Here is a 19,162-nt window from a genome sequence, read left to right on the forward strand (position 1 = left end):
TCCCTCCCAAATGATCTCCGCCATGCCCCTTCTATGATGAGTTTCCGCCGGGCCTTGAAGACCTGGCTCTTCAGGCAGGCTTTTGGGGTGGGCTAGATTTTATCTTCATTGTTTTTAGATTCTCAATGTCTAGGCATTATATGCCTATGTTGTACGTTGCCCAGAGTGGCTGGACAGCCAGCCAGATGGGCGACTAATAAATTCTATAAATAAATAAATAGATTGCATTACGGTAATGTAAAGATGACTTTAGCAGAGCATGTGTAACTGTGGCCGTGCTATCCTGGTCCAGGAATGGCCATAACTGGCATGCCAGCTGGAGCTGAAAACAGGCACCACTTAACACTGATGCTACTTGGGCTTCCAGTGATAGTGTAGAATCGAGCACCGCCAAGCTATGAGCCTGTTCTTACAGGACCAATACATAATAAATAAATAATGTTTGTGATCAATAAAAATCTGTTCTCATGTGCTTTGTCAAGTATAAAGTACATTTTGAAATCAATTGAAAGCTTTTTTTGCAAGAGCTTTTATGTTCAGCTTGTTTATGCTAGGAAGTTTGTCCTAAAGAATAATATGCATATATTATAAAGTACTTTACCAAAGTTTTACCAGATTTTGTTAGACAGCAGTGTTTATTAGTTGGATTACTTGAATCCATAGAATTTTAACTGTAATAAAATACATATAAGAAATAAAAGAAGCAATAAAATACAATTAAAAGTTGCATAGTGGTTAGAGTGTTGGACTACGACCTGGGAGACCAGGATTCGAATCCCTACACAGCCATGAAGCTCACTGGGTGACCTTGGGCCAGTCACTGCCTCTCAGCCTCAGAGGGAGGCAATGGTAAATCTCCTCTGAATACCGCTTACCATGAAAGCCCTATTCATAGGGTTGCCATAAGTCTGAATCGACTTGAAGGCAGTTCACATGCATTTCCATTTTCAAAAATCAATATGAATATATAACATGGACATGCTTTGGGCATTCTGCATCCAGTGCCTAGATCTAAATTGACCTTTTTAAAAAACATGTGATAACATTCCAATCCGAAAGATGGAGAACAATGTTACTTGAAAGCATCTGTGACTTCTTACCTACTCCGATTTCATGGTGCACTCTTCTTCAAATAAATCTAGTAATATTGCAAAAGTCTCTATAAGGTTCAGTAGTAAGCAGATTCATGGAGTGTATAGTTGCCTCTGAGGTGTTTGTGCAGACCATGTTCTTGTTGAACTTGGGCCAAAAGGAACCAGTATTCATTGGACTGGGTCTAGATCAGGCATTGTTTTCTGTACTGCCCTGTATTTGTCACATGCAGCGCCATTTCCTTTCTGCTGCAGTTCATTTTACTGTCCGCTGTAGTGAAATTACATAATTTATCTTATTAGACTCCATTCATTTCAGTGCACAGGAAACATAATGTAAATGGGGGGAAAATGTAATCAAAAATGTAATCAAATACTAATTGTATTCATTGGATTGATTTCCATTCCATACATGGAACGAATAAGCAAACACTGGCAATTTGCCATTCTGTAGGTACAGGGGGCTGCATGGGGAAGGAAGAGTCAACAGAAATGATACACACACCCCACTCTTCTGGTGATTGTGTTTCATAAGCAGAATTCCTCTGAAACCATCCCACTGTTTTCCATGAATTCCAAGCCCAAATTTCAATTCTTGCTCAATGGTGGCGTGAATTATGGAAGAGTCCTAAGGAAAAATCCTTTTCTTGTTGGGAGCAAATAATGTGTATGCATCAGCTTCCAGAGAGGATAGCTATGATAAATTCTCATTGTTTATAAACATATTTTTTATGGCACAGTATATATATTACAAATGGCTTTATTTAATTTTTTTTTCTGTGTGTGCATGCAAGTCTTGGAAAAAGACAAAGATTGCCTTCAAACAAATATGATTGAAATTCCACTACAGCATCATAAAACACTGCAAAACCAAATAAATTCACAATGAAGAATAAGATGGAGAGCATTTTAAATTAAGTTTTAAAACACCTCTGCTGGATTTATTGTAGCTGAAGTAATATAAACAGTAAACTTTAAAGAAAAGAATGAAAAGATATAGATGTGCATGCAAATGTAAATTGGGTGGGGGAATCATGCCTGGAATCTGATTATGAGCTCTCCAGAAGTAGTAGTTGTTGATTTTTAAGTGCAATCTGGCTTTTGGATGGGAACTTAAATTGGCTTTCTTCTGCCTCTATGTTACAGGAGTCAACATTTGATGGTATCAACTGGGAAACATACTGATGGTTCATTTTTCTGTTGCCTTTTCTCCTCTGTTCAAACATAGATGTCCTTGCCCTTTTCCTCTGCCATTATACAGGTAAGCTGTTGTGTTGTGTAAAGAAATAAGAATAGCGATGACCTAGGGCCAAACTAGACATTCATCATGCATTTAGCACCCATGTGGTTTTTAAAAATAAATGCATAGAAAGTGATTTCCTCCCACTGCAAATAGCATATGTAGAGCTCCACCCCCCCATTTGGATCAGCACTGTGGTTGAGGCAAAGAACCCCCTCCTCCCCATGCCAGTGTCCCAATCCAAGAACAGTCACACAAGGGCCAAAGACCTTAATAACATATCTAATTTGACCCTTAGATAGGGAGTAAAATTCATTTGGTTCACATTTTAATGTGGACAAGCCTGAAGCCAGCAGGCAGCAAGGTTGAGTACTGGCTGAGGGGCCCCTGCTGCTGGGGCTGGGCGGGTGTAGCTCCCACTCCACATCTTTTACTGCAAACATCTTTTACTGCAGAAGGTATGGGGTTACGGCAAGAAAAAAGTGGGTTTTGTTTTTTTAAGTCTTATGAATTGAGTCATTAATTTCATTTTCAGGATATCCCTTTTTGTTGGAAGTATAGCATTTAAACTATATTGAATTGCTAATATTTTAAGTCTATTCTGTATTTTGTGGGTAATTTCACACTTTTGTTCCCATTGCAATCCAGAATTTAGTGTGGCACCAAGACACAGTTCCTCTCCTCTTGAGCCCTATGCGTTACTGTAGTGCCTCCTGTCTACTTCTTTAGGCTATCAGCACTACTTCCTGCTGAGATATAGCTTACTGGTGTATTTTCTGGTTGCTTTCTAGAAATCGATAGCCAATATACGTTGTTTCATAAAATGGAACCCTGAGGAGCTGTGTGTTGAGTTTATATGAAACATGACTTGCCAGCTGACAATCAAGCCTCCTAAGCTTATATAAAGTCTTTGTAGACTGCTCTTTCTGAATTTGGTTCTTTGCCTCTGTGAATAGACATGTTTTAAAAATAACAAGAAGACCTTCCAAAAAGCATTATTTTGCCACTTTCCTTGTTGTACTGAGTGGTTCAGTTCCATTTGTCAGAATGCTGCTATTTGGAAGGGGTTGTGTGAGCGTGCGTGCGTGTCTATACTCCCCTTCTGTTTCCTCTTTTGATTGCTGCATGTCTATTAAACCTTGAATGGAGGTCCTCTGTCTGTCCCTGACATCCCATGCTCTGTAATTCTCCTTAAATTGTAAAGTATTTCTTCATCGCCTTCTGTAGTAACCTTCGTTTTACCAATTTGTGCTGTATTCAGGAGTGGAGAAACTAGTTAAGCCCACGCTTATTTCTCTTGATGATCTCATCTACTCGGGTGAATTCTTAACAATCTCCTGTGATGAGTCCCTAAATCAATCACTGACCTTCCCACCTCTTCTCAGGGCAAAATGAGATGTGAGACACAGTTCCAAATTTCTTTTCCCCTGATTTCCTTTCTTTTTCTTATAATGAAAGGCAGGCTTGAAAGACTGAAGTTGGGAGTGGAAAATGGGAAGGGGAGGGACTGCTTAACCCTCTTTTTTTCTTTTATTGCTCACCTGCTTAAACACACACACACACACACACATAAATATCACTGATTAATCATTAGGTGGTTCAGTAATTGATTAATAATCAATTAATAATTAGTAATTGATTCCCAAGCATCTTCAGTCCCGACCCTCCTTCGTGCCTCGGTCTAGCGCCGCCCTGGGGAGCCCCTCCTCCTCTGGGGGCTTGGTGCCCTGCCCCCCAGGCTTTCCTTGCCTTGCATGGCGCGGCAGTCCTCACTAGCCTCCCTGCCTCCCTGTAGAGGCGGGCCACAGAGCCCAGCGGCTAGCTTGCTGTTGCATCTCACTGGTGGTCTCGGGCCACTTGACCTTGGTGCTGGGGGCCATCATCCACGGCTCCCTCCTGTGCCACATGGCCCGGCCCGCGCACACCATCACCTCGGAGTATGCCGTGGTTAATGTCATTGCGGTGGCTTCTGGCCTGTTGAGCATTGCTCCGGTGTCCTGGTGATCCTGGTGTCCCGGAGGTTCTCCCACCGTTGCCTGGACACAGCACTGGTCCTCTGGCTTTCTTCCTTGTTGATGGCAGCAGTGGAAGCCAGTTTGTCTGCCTGGTGCTGCACAGCCTTCCTCTCTCTGTGTGTGGAATTGGCCCCTCTTCAGCCTCTTACAAAATGGCCCTGCTTCAGGCAGCTTCCCCACAGGAGGTGGCTGCAGAGGAAGGCTCTGAAGGGGAGCCTTACCACCAGTCTCTGGTTGAAATGGATGAGGAAGAGTGCTGCCTTTGAGGGTGGAGGGAAGAGAGCTACCCGCTTTTGCTGCTAGACTGTCCTTCATGTCCTTGAACGGACAGATGGGCTTGTATTCAAGGTGCAGAGCTGGCCAGGCAGGAATCTCCCCCAAATTGTTTTTTTTAAAGTGTTTCTATATTTGTATATTTGTTTTTAATGTTTTTAATTGTTGTTAACCGCCCAGAGAGCTTCAGCTATGGGGCGGTATTCAAGTGTAATTAATAATAATAATAATAATAATATAAAAAACCAGTGGTGGCTGGTGGCTCCATATCGGTGGTGCAGTGGAATCTGCTCCAGGTTTTTGTCTGAACTATCAAGCACCTTGGACAGCTACTTAAAAGTTTGGACTATAACCCAGAGCGGATTCCACTGCACCACTGTTATGGACCTACCAGACGCAACTGTTAATAAGAAACTTAAAACCTATGACCCTTACCGCTAGATAGACAGAGAGTACTATAATGTGGTGGAGGAAGCCTGTTTTTTTGCAAATTTAACAATGAAAGGAAAGAAAAAATAAAAATGATGACATATAATAAATAAAAATATTAGATACAAAAAAAGAAGAAAAAATAATATGTGAATACTGCTAATAACAAAAATAAATCACCATCCATTTACATTATGGATTCAATAACCATCAGTACATGCTTCTTACCATGGACTGCGAAAAAGACAAATAATTGGGTGTTAGAACAAATTAAACCAGAACTGTCACTAGAAGCTAAAATGATGAAACTGAGGTTATCATACTTTGGACACATCATGAGAAGACATGATTCACTAGAAAAGACAATAATGCTGGGAAAAACAAGGGAGTACAAAAAGAGGAAGGCCAAACAAGAGATGGGTTGATTCCATAAAGGAAGCCACAGACCTGAACTTACAAGATCTCAACAGGGCGGTTCACGACAGATGCTCTTGGAGGTCACTGATTCATAGGGTTGCCATAAGTCATAATCGACTTGAAGGCTCATAACAACAACAAACATGCTTCTTGAGTGAAGCATATAAATTAATATAAGCCCTCCAGATGTCTGACTATAGGTATCCACTCAAAATTGACATATATATGAAATAGGTTCAAATGTAGCCCGGGCAGTGGAGGTCCTCAGTCCATTGTGTAATAATGGTGGGTATTTCTCTTTGCAGGCTCGAAGTATAAGTCTCTTAGCTACCATAAGGGCTTGGAAAAGCCACTGCTTCTCTGAAGAAAAGGTTGGTACATGTGTGTCAATCATATATGAGCTATATTTATTTATTTTGCATAATACATTTCCGATCCAATTTAATCGGGTTTCTAGCCTGGTTTTGGCATGGAGACAGCCTTGGTCGTCCTGTATGATGACCTCTGTTGGGAGAGAGACAAGGGGAGTGTGACTCTGTTGATTCTTCTTGATCTCTCAGCGGCTTTCGACACCATCGACCATGGTATCCTTCTTGGAAGACTGGCTGAGTTGGGAGTGGGAGGGACTGCATAGCGGTGGTTCCGCACCTACTTATTGGGTTGCCTCCAGAAGGTGATGCTTGGGGAACATTGCTCGGCACCCTAGACTCTCCAGTATGGGGTTCCACAGGGGTCAGTTCTGTCCCCCATGCTGTTCAACATCTACATGAAACCATTGGGTGCGGTCATCCGGAGCTTTGGAGTGCGTTGCCATCAGTATGCTGATGACACGCAGCTCTATTTCTCCTTTTCATCTTCTTCAGGTGAGGCTGTCAATATGCTGAACCGCAATGGACTGGATGAGGGCTAATAAACTGAGGCTCAATCCAGACAAGACTGAGATGCTGCTAGTGGGTGGTTCTTCTGATCGGATGGTGGATGTCCAACCTGTCCTGAATGGGGTTGCACTCTCCCTGAAGGAGCAGGTTTGTAGCTTTGGGGTTCTCCTAGAACAATCTCTGTCACTTGAGGCTCAGGTAGCCTCGGTGGCATGGAGTGCCTTCTACTAACTTCGGTTGGTGGCCCAGCTACACCCCTATCTGTACAGAGATAACCTGGCTTCAGTTGTCCATGCTCTGGTAACCTCCAAGTTAGATTACTGCAATGCGTTCTATGTGGGGCTGCCTTTGAAGACTGCTTGGAAGCTGCAGCTTGTGCAAACTACAGCAGCCAGATTGGTAACAGGGACCAGACGGTTCGAACATATAAAACTGATTCTGGCCCGCTTGCATTGGCTGCCTGAATGTTTCTGAGCTTGATTCCAGGTGTTGGTTTTAACCTATAAAGCCTTACATGGCTTAGGACCACAATACCTGATGGAACGCCTCTCCTGACACGAACCCACCCGTACACTCTGCTCAACATCCAAGGCCCTCCTCCGGGTGCCTACTTGGATGGAAGCTGGGAGTCTGGCAACAAGGGAGAGGGCCTTCTCAATTGTGGCCCCCAAATTATGGAATGATCTGTCTGACGCGGTGTGCCTGGTGCCAAGACTGTTATCTTTTCGGCGCCAGTTCAAGACTTTCCTCTTCTCCCAGGCATTTTAGCATGTGTTTTTAAATTGCTTTTTAAAAATGTGTTTTTAAATTTGTATATTTGTTTTTAATGTTTTTAATTGTTGTAAACCACCCAGAGAGCTTCAGCTATGGGGCGGTATACAAATGCAATAAATAAACAAATAAATAAGTAATATCTATCCTGCCTTTCGATTTAAAGTTTCCATAACATTTTACATTCCATAAAATTTACACAACTTTTTAAAACCACTAATGATGATTAAAAAATTGCATAAAAATGACAAGAATAAGAAGGAACAGTACCAATTCAGTCAGCAACAGAGTCTTCAGGAAGCAATTAAAATAAACAAAGTCACTGATTAAAACCAGTTAGGAATCATTAAATGTCTGGGGAAACAAAATTGTCTTGACCTTGCACCCTTAGATTTGGCAGCAGGCTGGTAGAAAATGGAAGGGAATTCTGTTACTGATTTTAATTCAAGCTTTGATCTGTTACAGTGTGTAACTATTTGCTACTGTTTATTGTTTAGCACCAAGGGTGTACTAAATTCTGTGTAGAGTGCACAAATTACATGGTACCTGTTGGAATGGTAGCTCAGTTCAGGCTAGAGCAAGATGGATAAATCTATTTCTGGTCCATGCCAATTTCTCACATGTTCATTCTTAAGGCCATCCCATCCTGGTTTTGCATTAATCTACATGAAAATTTGTATTTAAATTTACCTGCAGAACTGGCACTTGCAGCCAAACTGTGCGGGATTTAACCCCCACTCAGCATGCTGCCTTAGCTGTACACATTGGCTCACGCAGCCAAACCAAGCAGGATTTAACCCTGTTGCTTGTTAGCTGATGAGCAAGGGTTGAATCCTGCTGCCTTGGTTGCATGTGCATGTTACCTGTGGGGTAACAGAATTGATCTCCACTCCCTGCTCATCAGCTGACATCACTTGTCTGTTGAAGTGATGTCATCTGATTGACAGGTGGCTGTGGTTTTTGTTTTAAATAGCCTTGTGAGCCAAATTGGTACTGCTGGTAGGCCAAGATTGTCCTGTTGACCTCTACTAGTGGCAAGAGCAGCTCATAATCATTTATATAAAGGGAAGAGAAATTAATCAAGAAGTTTGTACTGATTGAGATATAATGGCGATGAGTGTTGGCTGCTTTTTTCTTCTCAGCTTAAAATGCGATTTTCTGCGCCCTCCGGGAATACTTACTAGGCTGGAGTCAGAAGGAAGGCATACTGGTGACAGCACAGATTGTTTGGAAGGATGAGATGGCAGGAAATTTCATTTATGCCCTCTAGCTGTCAGTTGTAAGAAGATCTTGTTACATTGCCTCTTAGGAACTGACCAACCTTGATCTAAGATCAAGGCATTCTGAGTTGACTGAAGTGCGGAAATGGGAGAGAAGGGAAGGCCATTGAGAGAACTATTGCACAGATATAAACAAGAGGTAACCAGGTCACAAGTTTCTCCTGTAGTATGTTGACAGCTACTATATTTCAGTCTCCTAACACCATTGCTTCATTCTTGAACAAAACATTCAAGACTGGTGGCAGTGTAAAGAATAAGCTACAGCTAATTTTGTTCTTCCCTGTCATTGATAATGGCCCTATCTTTGAGGAGCTGTGGACTGAATGAGTTATAAAAAAAACTGTTCTCGTGATTTTTATGGTTGTAAGCTTTATTGAGTATCTTGTCAGTTAGGCCCCGTCAGACCACAAAAATGTGGGCTTTTTGAAAAAGTTTGGGAACCTATCTTTTCTCGTTGGCTTTTTCCCTGAAGGTGTTTTAGGCTGCAGTCCAGTTCATACTTACCTGGGAGTAAGTCCCATTGAATGCAGTGGAACTTACTTCTGATTAGACATGTATTGGATTGCAGCCTCAGTTGATGTTGCTTTTTAACATTTTTCTTTGGTTGTATTTCTAACATATTAATATGGTCCTCATGGTTTAGTAACTTTGGGTAGTTTTTATTATTATTAATTTAATTACCTGCCCTTCACCCCAAGGTCCTAGGATGGGTTATGACAATTTAATATACATACTTAAAAACAATTTCAAAAAACAATTTGAAATATCCTAAAAATATACATCTGAAGTGTCAAAGGCTAAGGTAAAGGGATGTGTTTTCAGAGTGTTGCTGGCCTGTTGATGTTTTATTGGGAATATGTTGAATATATTGTTAGCTGGTGTTTTTATTGGAAGCCGCCTTGAGTCTACTGTTAAAAGTGGCATATAAATGTTTTTAATAAAAATACATTTTTCAGAAGGTTTAACTAGCCCTTAAAAGTTTCAGATTAGGGGCCTGTGTCATATTTCAGCATCAGGTGAACTGCTTCAACCTAAGTCAGGGGTGGGCAGCTGGATCTGGCCGGTGGGCTGGATCCTGACCTCCCCCAACCCCTGTGGGCTAGGTTTGACAGGTGAGAGGAGGTACCCACTTGTCAATCCCCTTATGTCACCATGATGTCAGATGAAGAGCTTCGTTTACGAGTGCAATTTGAAATAAAAGAAACAGAGCTTTGCAGGTGCCTGGAAAGTCCCTTTTCAGCAAAGAGCTGCATCTTTACTTGCCTCATGCCTATTGTCAGGTGTAGGGCAGGTGGTTGTGGCTTGGGGAAAATGGCCTTGTGGGCTTAATTAGGCCTGAAGGCCAGAGGCTCCCACATAAGTTAGTGACTGCTCACTCGATCGCTTGCAACTGAACTCTAGAACAACCTCAGTTGAAAAGGATTGTGTTTGAGATGATAGATGACATGGGGACTTTGTCTGTGACTGTTGTTCCATGCATTCAAATCACCATTTGCTGTTGCAGCCGTAGTGAACCTGCGTGCATGAACTTGCTCATAGAAAAAAGGACAGAGGAGAAGTGCTTGTATATCCTTATGTGCATTCAGTATGTTTCCATGCTTGTGGTGTTGGAGGACTTCAATCAAATGTGTGCACAATCTTCACATTCGTTTTCATCTGAATTGCATGGGTACAAGACTGTGCCTCATTCTCTCTTCACGTATCTAACTATTTCTTGTATGTTCTTTTTTGGTGTGTGTGTGTGTGTATATGTTTTCTTTTAGTAGTATTTATCAATTACAACATGGACGCAAGCAAGAAAATAGATCCCCCAGTGTCAGTCGAATTGGTCCAACAAAAGGGAAATCCTGATCGCAGTCCTGTACCATCCATTTATGTACCAGAACAAGGTGGCTACAAAGAGAAATTTGTGAATGCAGTGGAGGACAAATACAAATGTGAAAAGTGCCATCTCATATTGTGCAATCCAAGACAGACAGAATGTGGGCATCGGTATTGCGAGACCTGCATGAATGCTTTGCTAAGGTTAGTGTTATATCATTAAACCATACATCATTTATGGTAAAAAAATTCTGAAGTCATGGTGTTAACTTTCAAATCTGAATCCTCTCCTGTTCACGTTCTAGGCATTAAAGTAACTTTATATATTAAACATGTGGATAAAGTAAAGAGTAAGCTCCAGAGTTTCATAATTATTCAATTAAATAATTGTGTGAGTGCAAGGATTACTGTTAACGCAGTTGGACTTACCTCCCTCCACTGCCCTCATACGTGCCCCTTGCCACCTGCCAGATCTGCTCCAGAACTCCCAGAACAGGTTTAGGGAGTGTGCAGGGGGAGGAGAGGGGGAGAATGTTCCATTGTGCAAGGACAAATCCTTGTGAAGATGAAACATTTGCCTTAGCACTACAACCCCAGGGCTCCACAAATGGGCCCACCGATCATTTTTTATTCTGGTAAAAAGTGGTAGGTTGGGGGCTTTCCTCTGACCTCACACTGGGCTTTGGAGACATGTCAGAAACTAGCAGAAACTTCTGCTGCTTTCTTAGTGCTTCTGAAGCTCTGTGTGATGCCATGTATGAGACTCTGCCTCTTCCCCACTTGGGGAGGGGGCAGGATTTGTTGACCACACATTTTAGCTGGCTATGAAGATAAGCCAAAATTTGTGGATCTTTGTTATGTTTGATATATGTTACAGAGCAGGGAGGGGCATATGGGACCATATTTTTTCCAAATACAAAAGAAATAATTTACGAAACAACTGTGAGAGTGGTTAATTTTAAATTGCATCTCTGATAAGTGGCTATTGATGACAGTTGGTACACTTTTTTGACAGTTCAGAAAAAATAGAGAGAAAACTAATCAGTTGGGGTTTTCATATTTGCTGGATACATCTGAAATAGTGATGTCACTATTACATAGGTGTAAAAGAAAATGGGGATATGAAGAAGACGCCCAGCTCGAGGGTCTTTATAGTGGCTCTGAGCTTTTAGAATAATGGGTTGTAATATTGTTTCAGGCAGTTGTTAATTGTAGGCTACTGCTGTTAAGCTTGTTGCACAGCATCTATTCTTCTTGTCCTTCTTAATCCACCACTCTAAATATGCAGACATCAGAAGCAAATCTTACTCTTACTGATAAAGGTATGGTTTTATTGGAAAGAAGGAAAAACTTGGTAATTTCTTTCTGAATATATATTGATTTTCATAGTAGAAAGCTGTCATCTTGTGTAGTTAACAGCTGATCAGAGGAGGCAAAATAAAAATGTCTAGATGAATTGAAGTGAGGTCAGCTTCTGCTGCTGTAAAATGTTTAGATGTATGACACATGCACACACACACAGACACACACACACGTGTGTGTGTATAATATACTTTTCCAATAATTCAAAAGCTGGAAAGGGTAAATTGTTATGTGGTATTTTGTTGCTGAAAGTCCTCATTCATTGTTGCTTTGCATACTGTTATCCTTTTCTAAATAATTCTTTTAAAATTATTGTTTGCAGTGATTGTGTAAAGTTGACTTTCATTTCCCCCTCCAACTGTTAAAATGAATGAAAAGTGTGACATGTTGAATTCAAAACTGTGGATGCAAAGTAGTTGGTGGTACAAGCAACTCCTTACTCAGTTCTTGTGTACTTGTTAGCCTATAATGATTATGCTGTGGAGCATCTGACATGCTCTCTGGGTCATCTGAGGATACAGAGACAAGAACCACTGAAGATAGCCCAGTGAAGATTACTGCTTAGTATGCAGCAGTAGCTTAAAAGAGCTTGAGTGCATTCAGTAAGGACTAGAAGACAATGACACTGTATCAGATGGATGGTATTTGTTCTAATGCAGAACACAATTCCTAGCATTACTCTCATCTCAAAGGGACAAAAAATTAGAGATGAAAGAAATGAAGAGAGCCAGTGGAGATGTTGCTGGAAATTGCAGGGGTGGGGGCATGAGTGCTCTTGTGCTCATGTCCTGCTTGCAGGCTTTCCATAGGCATCTGGTTGGTCACTGTGAGAACAAGATGCTGGAGCAGATGGGCTTTTTGCCTGGTCCAGCAGACTCTTTTTATGTTCTTATGTGTTGCGGTTAGCATGACAGCATTTAAAAGAAGAGGGAGGATTACATTGACTGAAGTAATCAAGAGTTGCAATTGAGGTAGCTAATACCTGATGTAAAGGCAAGTTGTCTTATAATAAGTTGCTGCTATATTTTGCGCAGCTGAAGTGGCAAAACCCTGCTCTTCCACAGAGCGGCAGACAATTTGGGCTGCAACTATGGCACACACAGCCTGTGCGTCAGTTCTTTGTGGAGGAGAAGAGACGCTGCACCTCTTTGGGTGCCACAAATAGGTGTCCTGAGGAAGGGTTACATCTAAATGTGTTGCTGTGCTGGCACTATGCATGTCCAGCTGAACACTGATAGGGGACAAAGTGGGCCCTGTGGGAGGAGACTCCTTCCATGCATGCAAAGCTGTGTGCACACAGAGGAGGCGAAGGCATCAATTGTGAAGCACCCTTTTATTCCAGTGTTGTTGCAGTCAGGAAAGGAAGCATTCAGTCAGTGTTATGCTCCTCTAAGCTAATTTTCTTGTTGCATCTAAAATCATAACATAAGAACATAAAGAGCGTCTGCTGGATAAGGCCAGTGGCCCATTTAGTCCAGCATCCTGTTCTTACAGTGGCCAACCAGCCTATGGGAAGCCCACAAGCAGGACCTGAGTGCAAGAGCACTCTCGCATCCTGTAGTTTCCTGCAACTGGTATTCAAAAACATATTGCCTCCAACTGTGGAGGCAGAGTATAGCCATTGTGACTAGTAGCCATTGATAACCTTATCCTCCATTAATTTGGCAAGTAATTGCTTCGTCAGCCACTATTTGCTTAGTGTAATGTGAATGAAACATTGCTGTTTTTGCAAGGGCATTACCCCAATGCTGCAGGTAGATGTAGTGTATGGAGTGTTTAAATTGTTTATTTCCTTGTGATAAAATGCTGACTTGAACAATAAGCCTACCATAGCATTAACAAATTTATAGTTTCCCATTCCTTATGGCCAGAGCTTGGAAAAGTTACTTTTTTGAACTACAACTCCCATCAGCCCAATCCAGTGGCCATGCTGGCTGGGGCTGATGGGAGTTGTAGTTCAAAAAAGTAACTTTTCCAAGCTCTGCTTATGGCATAAACTTTCACCAGTATTATCTAGTCTTCCCCAGCCTTGTCTCCTCCAGATGTTCCAGACTACAACGCCTATTGTCCCTGACCCTTGAACATGCTGGCTGGTGATGATGAGAGTTATAGTCCAAAACATTTGAGGTGCACCACGTTAGGGAAGGCTGGTATAACATGTCTTAGGAAAAAATATGTTGTTGGAAAAGAGAATGTAGAAACGAAGTTTTCACTAAGTTGTTCTACATACAAAATAAATACACAAGATGGGGGTAGTAATACGGTTGGATTCAGACTTGCACTGAGTAGAGTTCTGCTTCCACGGGAAGAATGGTATAGAATGCTAATTCCTCCTTCCTCTTGTACCCTTCTGAGAAGCTGCTGCCAAGGGTTGAGGGATTTCTGGAAGAGCATAGGAGGTGCTGCTGGGGTTGCAGTGGAAAGGGGGAATTGGTGGAAATTGCCATCCTGCCCCCTTCCACCAGTGGGGAGCCCCTGTTTCTTTGACACATTGCAGCAGCTATTTCATTGGCACAGGGGCAGGTTCTGAATCCAACTCATAATGTACATTTTGATTTGATTGGTTGTGTTTTGTCATTGCCTGCTTTTTGTATATTATTTGATATCTATGTCCAGCGTGGTCCCATTCTTTATCTATTTTTTATGCATTGGCCTCTACTTGATTTATTATCAACACTTTCAAACATATATGAAACGTTACATGTATGCAAACAAGTTGTGGTATAAGATCAGTTTTTTTCTCTCTTCTAGCTCCACAAGTCCAAAATGTACAGCATGTCAAGAAACAATAGTGAAAGATAAGGTATAGTTTTATTCCCAAACAGTTCTTCTGGTACATCTTAATATAATTATTAAACTATAGTAATTCTCACTGGGTTGCTTTGCTTTGCATATCTCAACACAAGAAAGTGGCTTTTAAAATAATGTAAATACACCTCTAGCTTGCTTTGTCTTGGTCCAGAATTTTTGATAAGTACAGTTCTTGCAAGGATTGTCCTTTTCAGAAGCATGACCCAATTGACCTTAAAGTGCTATTAAATTAAACATACATGTAAATGGCCAATTGCCAAGAAAATCCAACACGGTCACATTTGATTTCAAAAGAGGAAACTTCACAAAAATGAGGGGATTGGTAAAAAGAAAGCTGAAAAACAAAGTCCAGATGGTCACATCACTCAAAAATGCTTGGAAGTTGTTTAAAAACACTATATTAGAAGCCCAACTGGAGTGCATACCGCAGATCAGAAAAGGTACCGCCAGGGCCAAGAAGATGCCAGCATGGTTAACGAGCAAAGTCAAGGAAGCTCTTAGAGGCAAAAAGTCTTCCTTCAGAAAATGGAAGTCTTGTCCGAATGAAGAAAATAAAAAGGAACACAAACTCTGGCAAAAGAAATGCAAGAAGACAATAAGGGATGCAAAAAAAGAATTTGAGGAGCACATTGCTAAGAACATAAAAACCAACAACAACAAATTCTATCAATACATTCAAAGCAGGAGACCATCTAGGGAGGCGATTGGACCCTTGGATGATAAGGGAGTCAAAGGTGTACTAAAGAACGATAAGGAGATTGCAGAGAAGCTAAATGAATTCTTTGCATCTGTCTTCACAGTGGAAGATATAGGGCAGATCCCTGAACCTGAACTAACATTTGCAGGAAGGGATTCTGAGGAACTGAGACAAATAGTGGTAACGAGAGAGGAAGTTCTAGGCTTAATGGACAATATAAAAACTGATGGCATCCACCCGAGAGTTCTCAAAGAACTCAGATGTGAAATTGCTGATCTGCTAACTAAAATATGTAACTTGTCCCTTGGGTCCTCCTCTCTGTGCCTGAGGACTGGAAAGTGGCAAATGTAACACCAATCTTCAAAAAGGGATCCAGAGGGGATCCTGGAAATTACAGGCCAGTTAGCTTAACTTCTGTCCCTGGAAAACTGGTAGAAAGTAGTATTAAAGCTAGATTAACTAAGCACATAGAAGAACAAGCCTTGCTGAAGCAGAGCCAGCATGGCTTCTGCAAGGGAAAGTCCTGTCTCAGTAACCTATTAGAATTCTTTGAGAGTGTCAACAAGCATATAGATAGAGGTGATCCAGTGGACATAGTGTACTTAGACTTTCAAAAAGCTTTTGACAAGGTACCTCACCAAAGACTTCTGAGGAAGCTTAGCAGTCATGGAATAAGAGGAGAGGTCCTTTTGTGGATAAGGAATTGGTTGAGAAGCAGAAAGCAGAGAGTAGGAATAAACGGACAGTTCTCCCAATGGAGAGCTGTAGAAAGTGGAGTCCCTCAAGGATCGGTATTGGGACCTGTACTTTTCAACTTGTTCATTAATGACCTAGAATTAGGAGTGAGCAGTGAAGTGGCCAAGTTTGCTGACGACACTAAATTGTTCAGGGTTGTTAAAACAAAAAGGGATTGCGAAGAGCTCCAAAAAGACCTCTCCAAACTGAGTGAATGGGTGGAAAAATGGCGAATGCAATTCAATATAAACAAGTGTAAAATTATGCATATTGGAGCAAAAAATCTGAATTTCACATATACGCTCATGGGGTCTGAACTGGCGGTGACTGACCAGGAGAGAGACCTCGGGGTTGTAGTGGACAGCACGATGAAAATGTCGACCCAGTGTGCGGCAGCTGTGAAAAAGGCAAATTCCATGCTAGGGATCATTAGGAAAGGTATTGAAAATAAAACAGCCGATATCATAATGCCGTTGTATAAATCTATGGTGCGGCCGCATTTGGAATACTGTGTACAGTTCTGGTCGCCTCATCTCGAAAAGGATATTATAGAGTTGGAAAAGGTTCAGAAGAGGGCAACCAGAATGATCAAGGGGATGGAGCGACTCCCTTACGAGGAAAGGTTGCAGCATTTGGGGCTTTTTAGTTTAGAGAAAAGGCGGGTCAGAGGAGACATGATAGAAGTGTATAAAATTATGCATGGCATTGAGAAAGTGGATAGAGAAAAGTTCTTCTCCCTCTCTCATAATACTAGAACTCGTGGACATTCAAAGAAGCTGAATGTTGGAAGATTCAGGACAGACAAAAGGAAGTACTTCTTTACTCAGCGCATAGTTAAACTATGGAATTTGCTCCCACAAGATGCAGTAATGGCCACCAGCTTGGATGGCTTTAAAAGAAGATTAGACAAATTCATGGAGGACAGGGCTATCAATGGCTACTAGCCGTGATGGCTGTGCTCTGCCACCCTAGTCAGAGGCAGCATGCTTCTGAAAACCAGTTGCCGGAAGCCTCAGGAGGGGAGAGTGTTCTTGCACTCAGGTCCTGCTTGCGGGCTTCCCCCAGGCACCTGGTTGGCCACTGTGAGAACAGGATGCTGGACTAGATGGGCCACTGGCCTGATCCAGCAGGCTCTTCTTATGTTCTTACGTTCTTAAAGCAAGTAGAGCAGGATTCACCTAACTAACTTATAACTCTTGATAGTAGGCAGCTAATGATAAACTGTCTCCTTGCTTGCTCACCAAGATAACCAGCATACGTACATCTATTCCCACATATCTGTAGTTCTTCCCTAACACTTTGGCTGATGTATGTGTAGCTAACAATCTATAACGGCATGTACAGATACAATAAAACTGGTGAGATAAGTACAATGAGGCAAGGGTGAAAAGATAGTTACAGTAGGTGCCCGCTTTGCGGCGTTCCGCTAATACGACGGCTTTCAATTAGAGTAAGGCCTCACTCATAAGGCGCTTGTTCCGCTTTTATTGTGTTTTTTGGGAGTTAGGCGCCATTCTATTGAATGAGTTCCGCTTTTAGGTGGGGGTCTGGTACGTAACCCACCATATGAGTGGGGCCCTACTGTATTCAGTAGAGAGGTTGCAAACAATACACCAGGGGTAGCTAGTGTGGTGCCTTCTAAATGATGTTAGACTGCAGCTACCATTGGCTCCAGCCAGAATGGACAATGGTCAGGGATAATACATCTGGAAGGCATAACACTGTCTACCCCTGCAGTTCACCCACAGAATCAAAGGGGGTAATAGTGTAGAGGGCCGTGGACATGGGTCTTCATAAACACCTGTGCAGGACAGGGAAGCCATAAAAAGGTTTGTAGAGGGTCATTGCCAATTTCCCAGAGAGTGTATTCCCGCAGAGTATCCTGAGAGATCCAGGAAGAGATCACAACATGCATGAGCAATTTACAGAGTGAAGGATGAGGAAACAGATAGTTGCCCCATAGCCACATCGGTATGCTTAAAAACTAGAATTGCTTGTCTCTTCACAGTATGCAAGTGTGAGATTTGTCCAAGCCTCACAGAGGAAGTATAGTGTACAATGATGAAAGAACAGATATTCCCCGAAGCACGAGTTTTGACTTGTCCTCCAGCAAAAGCAGCAGCAGGTGATGCTACAAGTGATCCTCTGATGGAAATTGTCACTAGGGGAAAGTTAGCGGAAGGGAAGATGGTTGAGGCTGCCATTAAAACTCTGTTTCTGGTTCCACACCAGTTAGTGGTTTTACATGACATTCAAGATGGGCAGGTACTTGGAAGGCAGCTAGGGAGATGCATCCTTTGAAGGAAATGTGTAGGGCATACTTCAGAAAGATGGAAAGTTAGATGCTCCCCATGCAGAAAGTATGTAGGTGCATGTTGTCCCTGATAAACACTGTCAGATCTGTTGTGGTAGTGCATAGCAGTGATGTAATCTGTCATAATTCATAAGGATTAGTCCCACTGCTCCTACTGGAATGATGCTAATGAATGAGAGGCAGGTAAGATTTCCAGCCTAAGAGTATATGCTTAAATAGTCAACAGCATGCAGTCTCTGCTGAATCAAGAGAACAGTAGTACTTTCCTTAGTCCCAAAGATGTGCATTCATGCAAACAGAAACTAACAAGGGATAAAAGATTGTGTAGACGTTTGCCTGCTCCTGGAATTCACTTGAAGGCAAATCAAACAAGGGAGATACTCAGGATCATACTGAGATGCAGACTACATACAATGGCTAGAAAGAAGTCTGTAGTGTAAAATATTCATACCTGAGTACTAGGTACTGTGACCTGGATCAGAAGCCAAAACTATCCTTGTGAAGGCACCACGGTCTAGAACCAGAGGCAAGGTGCACGTCTACTGGCCATCTGAAGCAAGTCCATGCAACCCAGGTGGGAAAACCCGGTCCCTAAGGCTGGGACTGGATACCAGAACTGTCAGGAAACAGGAGATACTGAAGCATGAGCTGAATGCCAATACTGTTGGTACAGACAGCACACAATGCCGAGGATAGTGCTGGGTATCAAGCCAGTACCAACAGCATCAGGGACAAAGGGGGCAACTTGCTACTAAAACTGGCAGTATTGAGAAATGCTAGGTACTGAAACTGAAACTTGAGTATAGAATCTGTTTGCATGAATAAACCTAACTACTGAGGCTTCAGCTGGGTTTCAAAACTGTTATTACTCAGAGAGCCTAGGTACTGATGCTGTTGGGGCTGAGGAACTGTATATCTACTAAAATGTGAGCTAAGTGTCAAGACTGCCAGTTTAGAGCAACGCTCTAGATACCAAGGCTTGAGCTGGGTACTGAGACTTCATGATCCAAGGGACTCTAGCCACTTAT

General features: G+C 42.1%; 1 protein-coding gene across 18 annotated transcripts in view; it reads left to right on the forward strand.

Moving 5' to 3' along the window:
- TRAF3 (TNF receptor associated factor 3) overlaps positions 1-19,162 on the forward strand; it is a 98,981-nt gene that overhangs the window by 40,209 nt on the left and 39,610 nt on the right. For 15 of the 18 annotated variants that reach the window (XM_061612212.1, XM_061612211.1, XM_061612210.1 and 12 more), the window contains 4 exons: positions 2,238-2,352; positions 5,771-5,836; positions 10,158-10,419; positions 14,329-14,380. In XM_061612212.1, coding sequence (XP_061468196.1) covers positions 10,178-10,419; positions 14,329-14,380 — 294 coding nt within the window. In that variant the 5' untranslated portion in view covers positions 2,238-2,352; positions 5,771-5,836; positions 10,158-10,177. Of the gene's footprint in view, positions 1-2,237; positions 2,353-5,770; positions 5,837-6,440; positions 6,491-8,437; positions 8,534-10,157; positions 10,420-14,328; positions 14,381-19,162 lie in introns of those variants that run through there. The other 3 variants (XM_061612207.1, XM_061612222.1, XM_061612221.1) reach the window with 3 other exon arrangements.

Source organism: Rhineura floridana, chromosome 2 (genome assembly GCF_030035675.1).
Source record: "Rhineura floridana isolate rRhiFlo1 chromosome 2, rRhiFlo1.hap2, whole genome shotgun sequence".
In the NCBI taxonomy this organism is placed as follows: domain Eukaryota; kingdom Metazoa; phylum Chordata; class Lepidosauria; order Squamata; family Rhineuridae; genus Rhineura; species Rhineura floridana.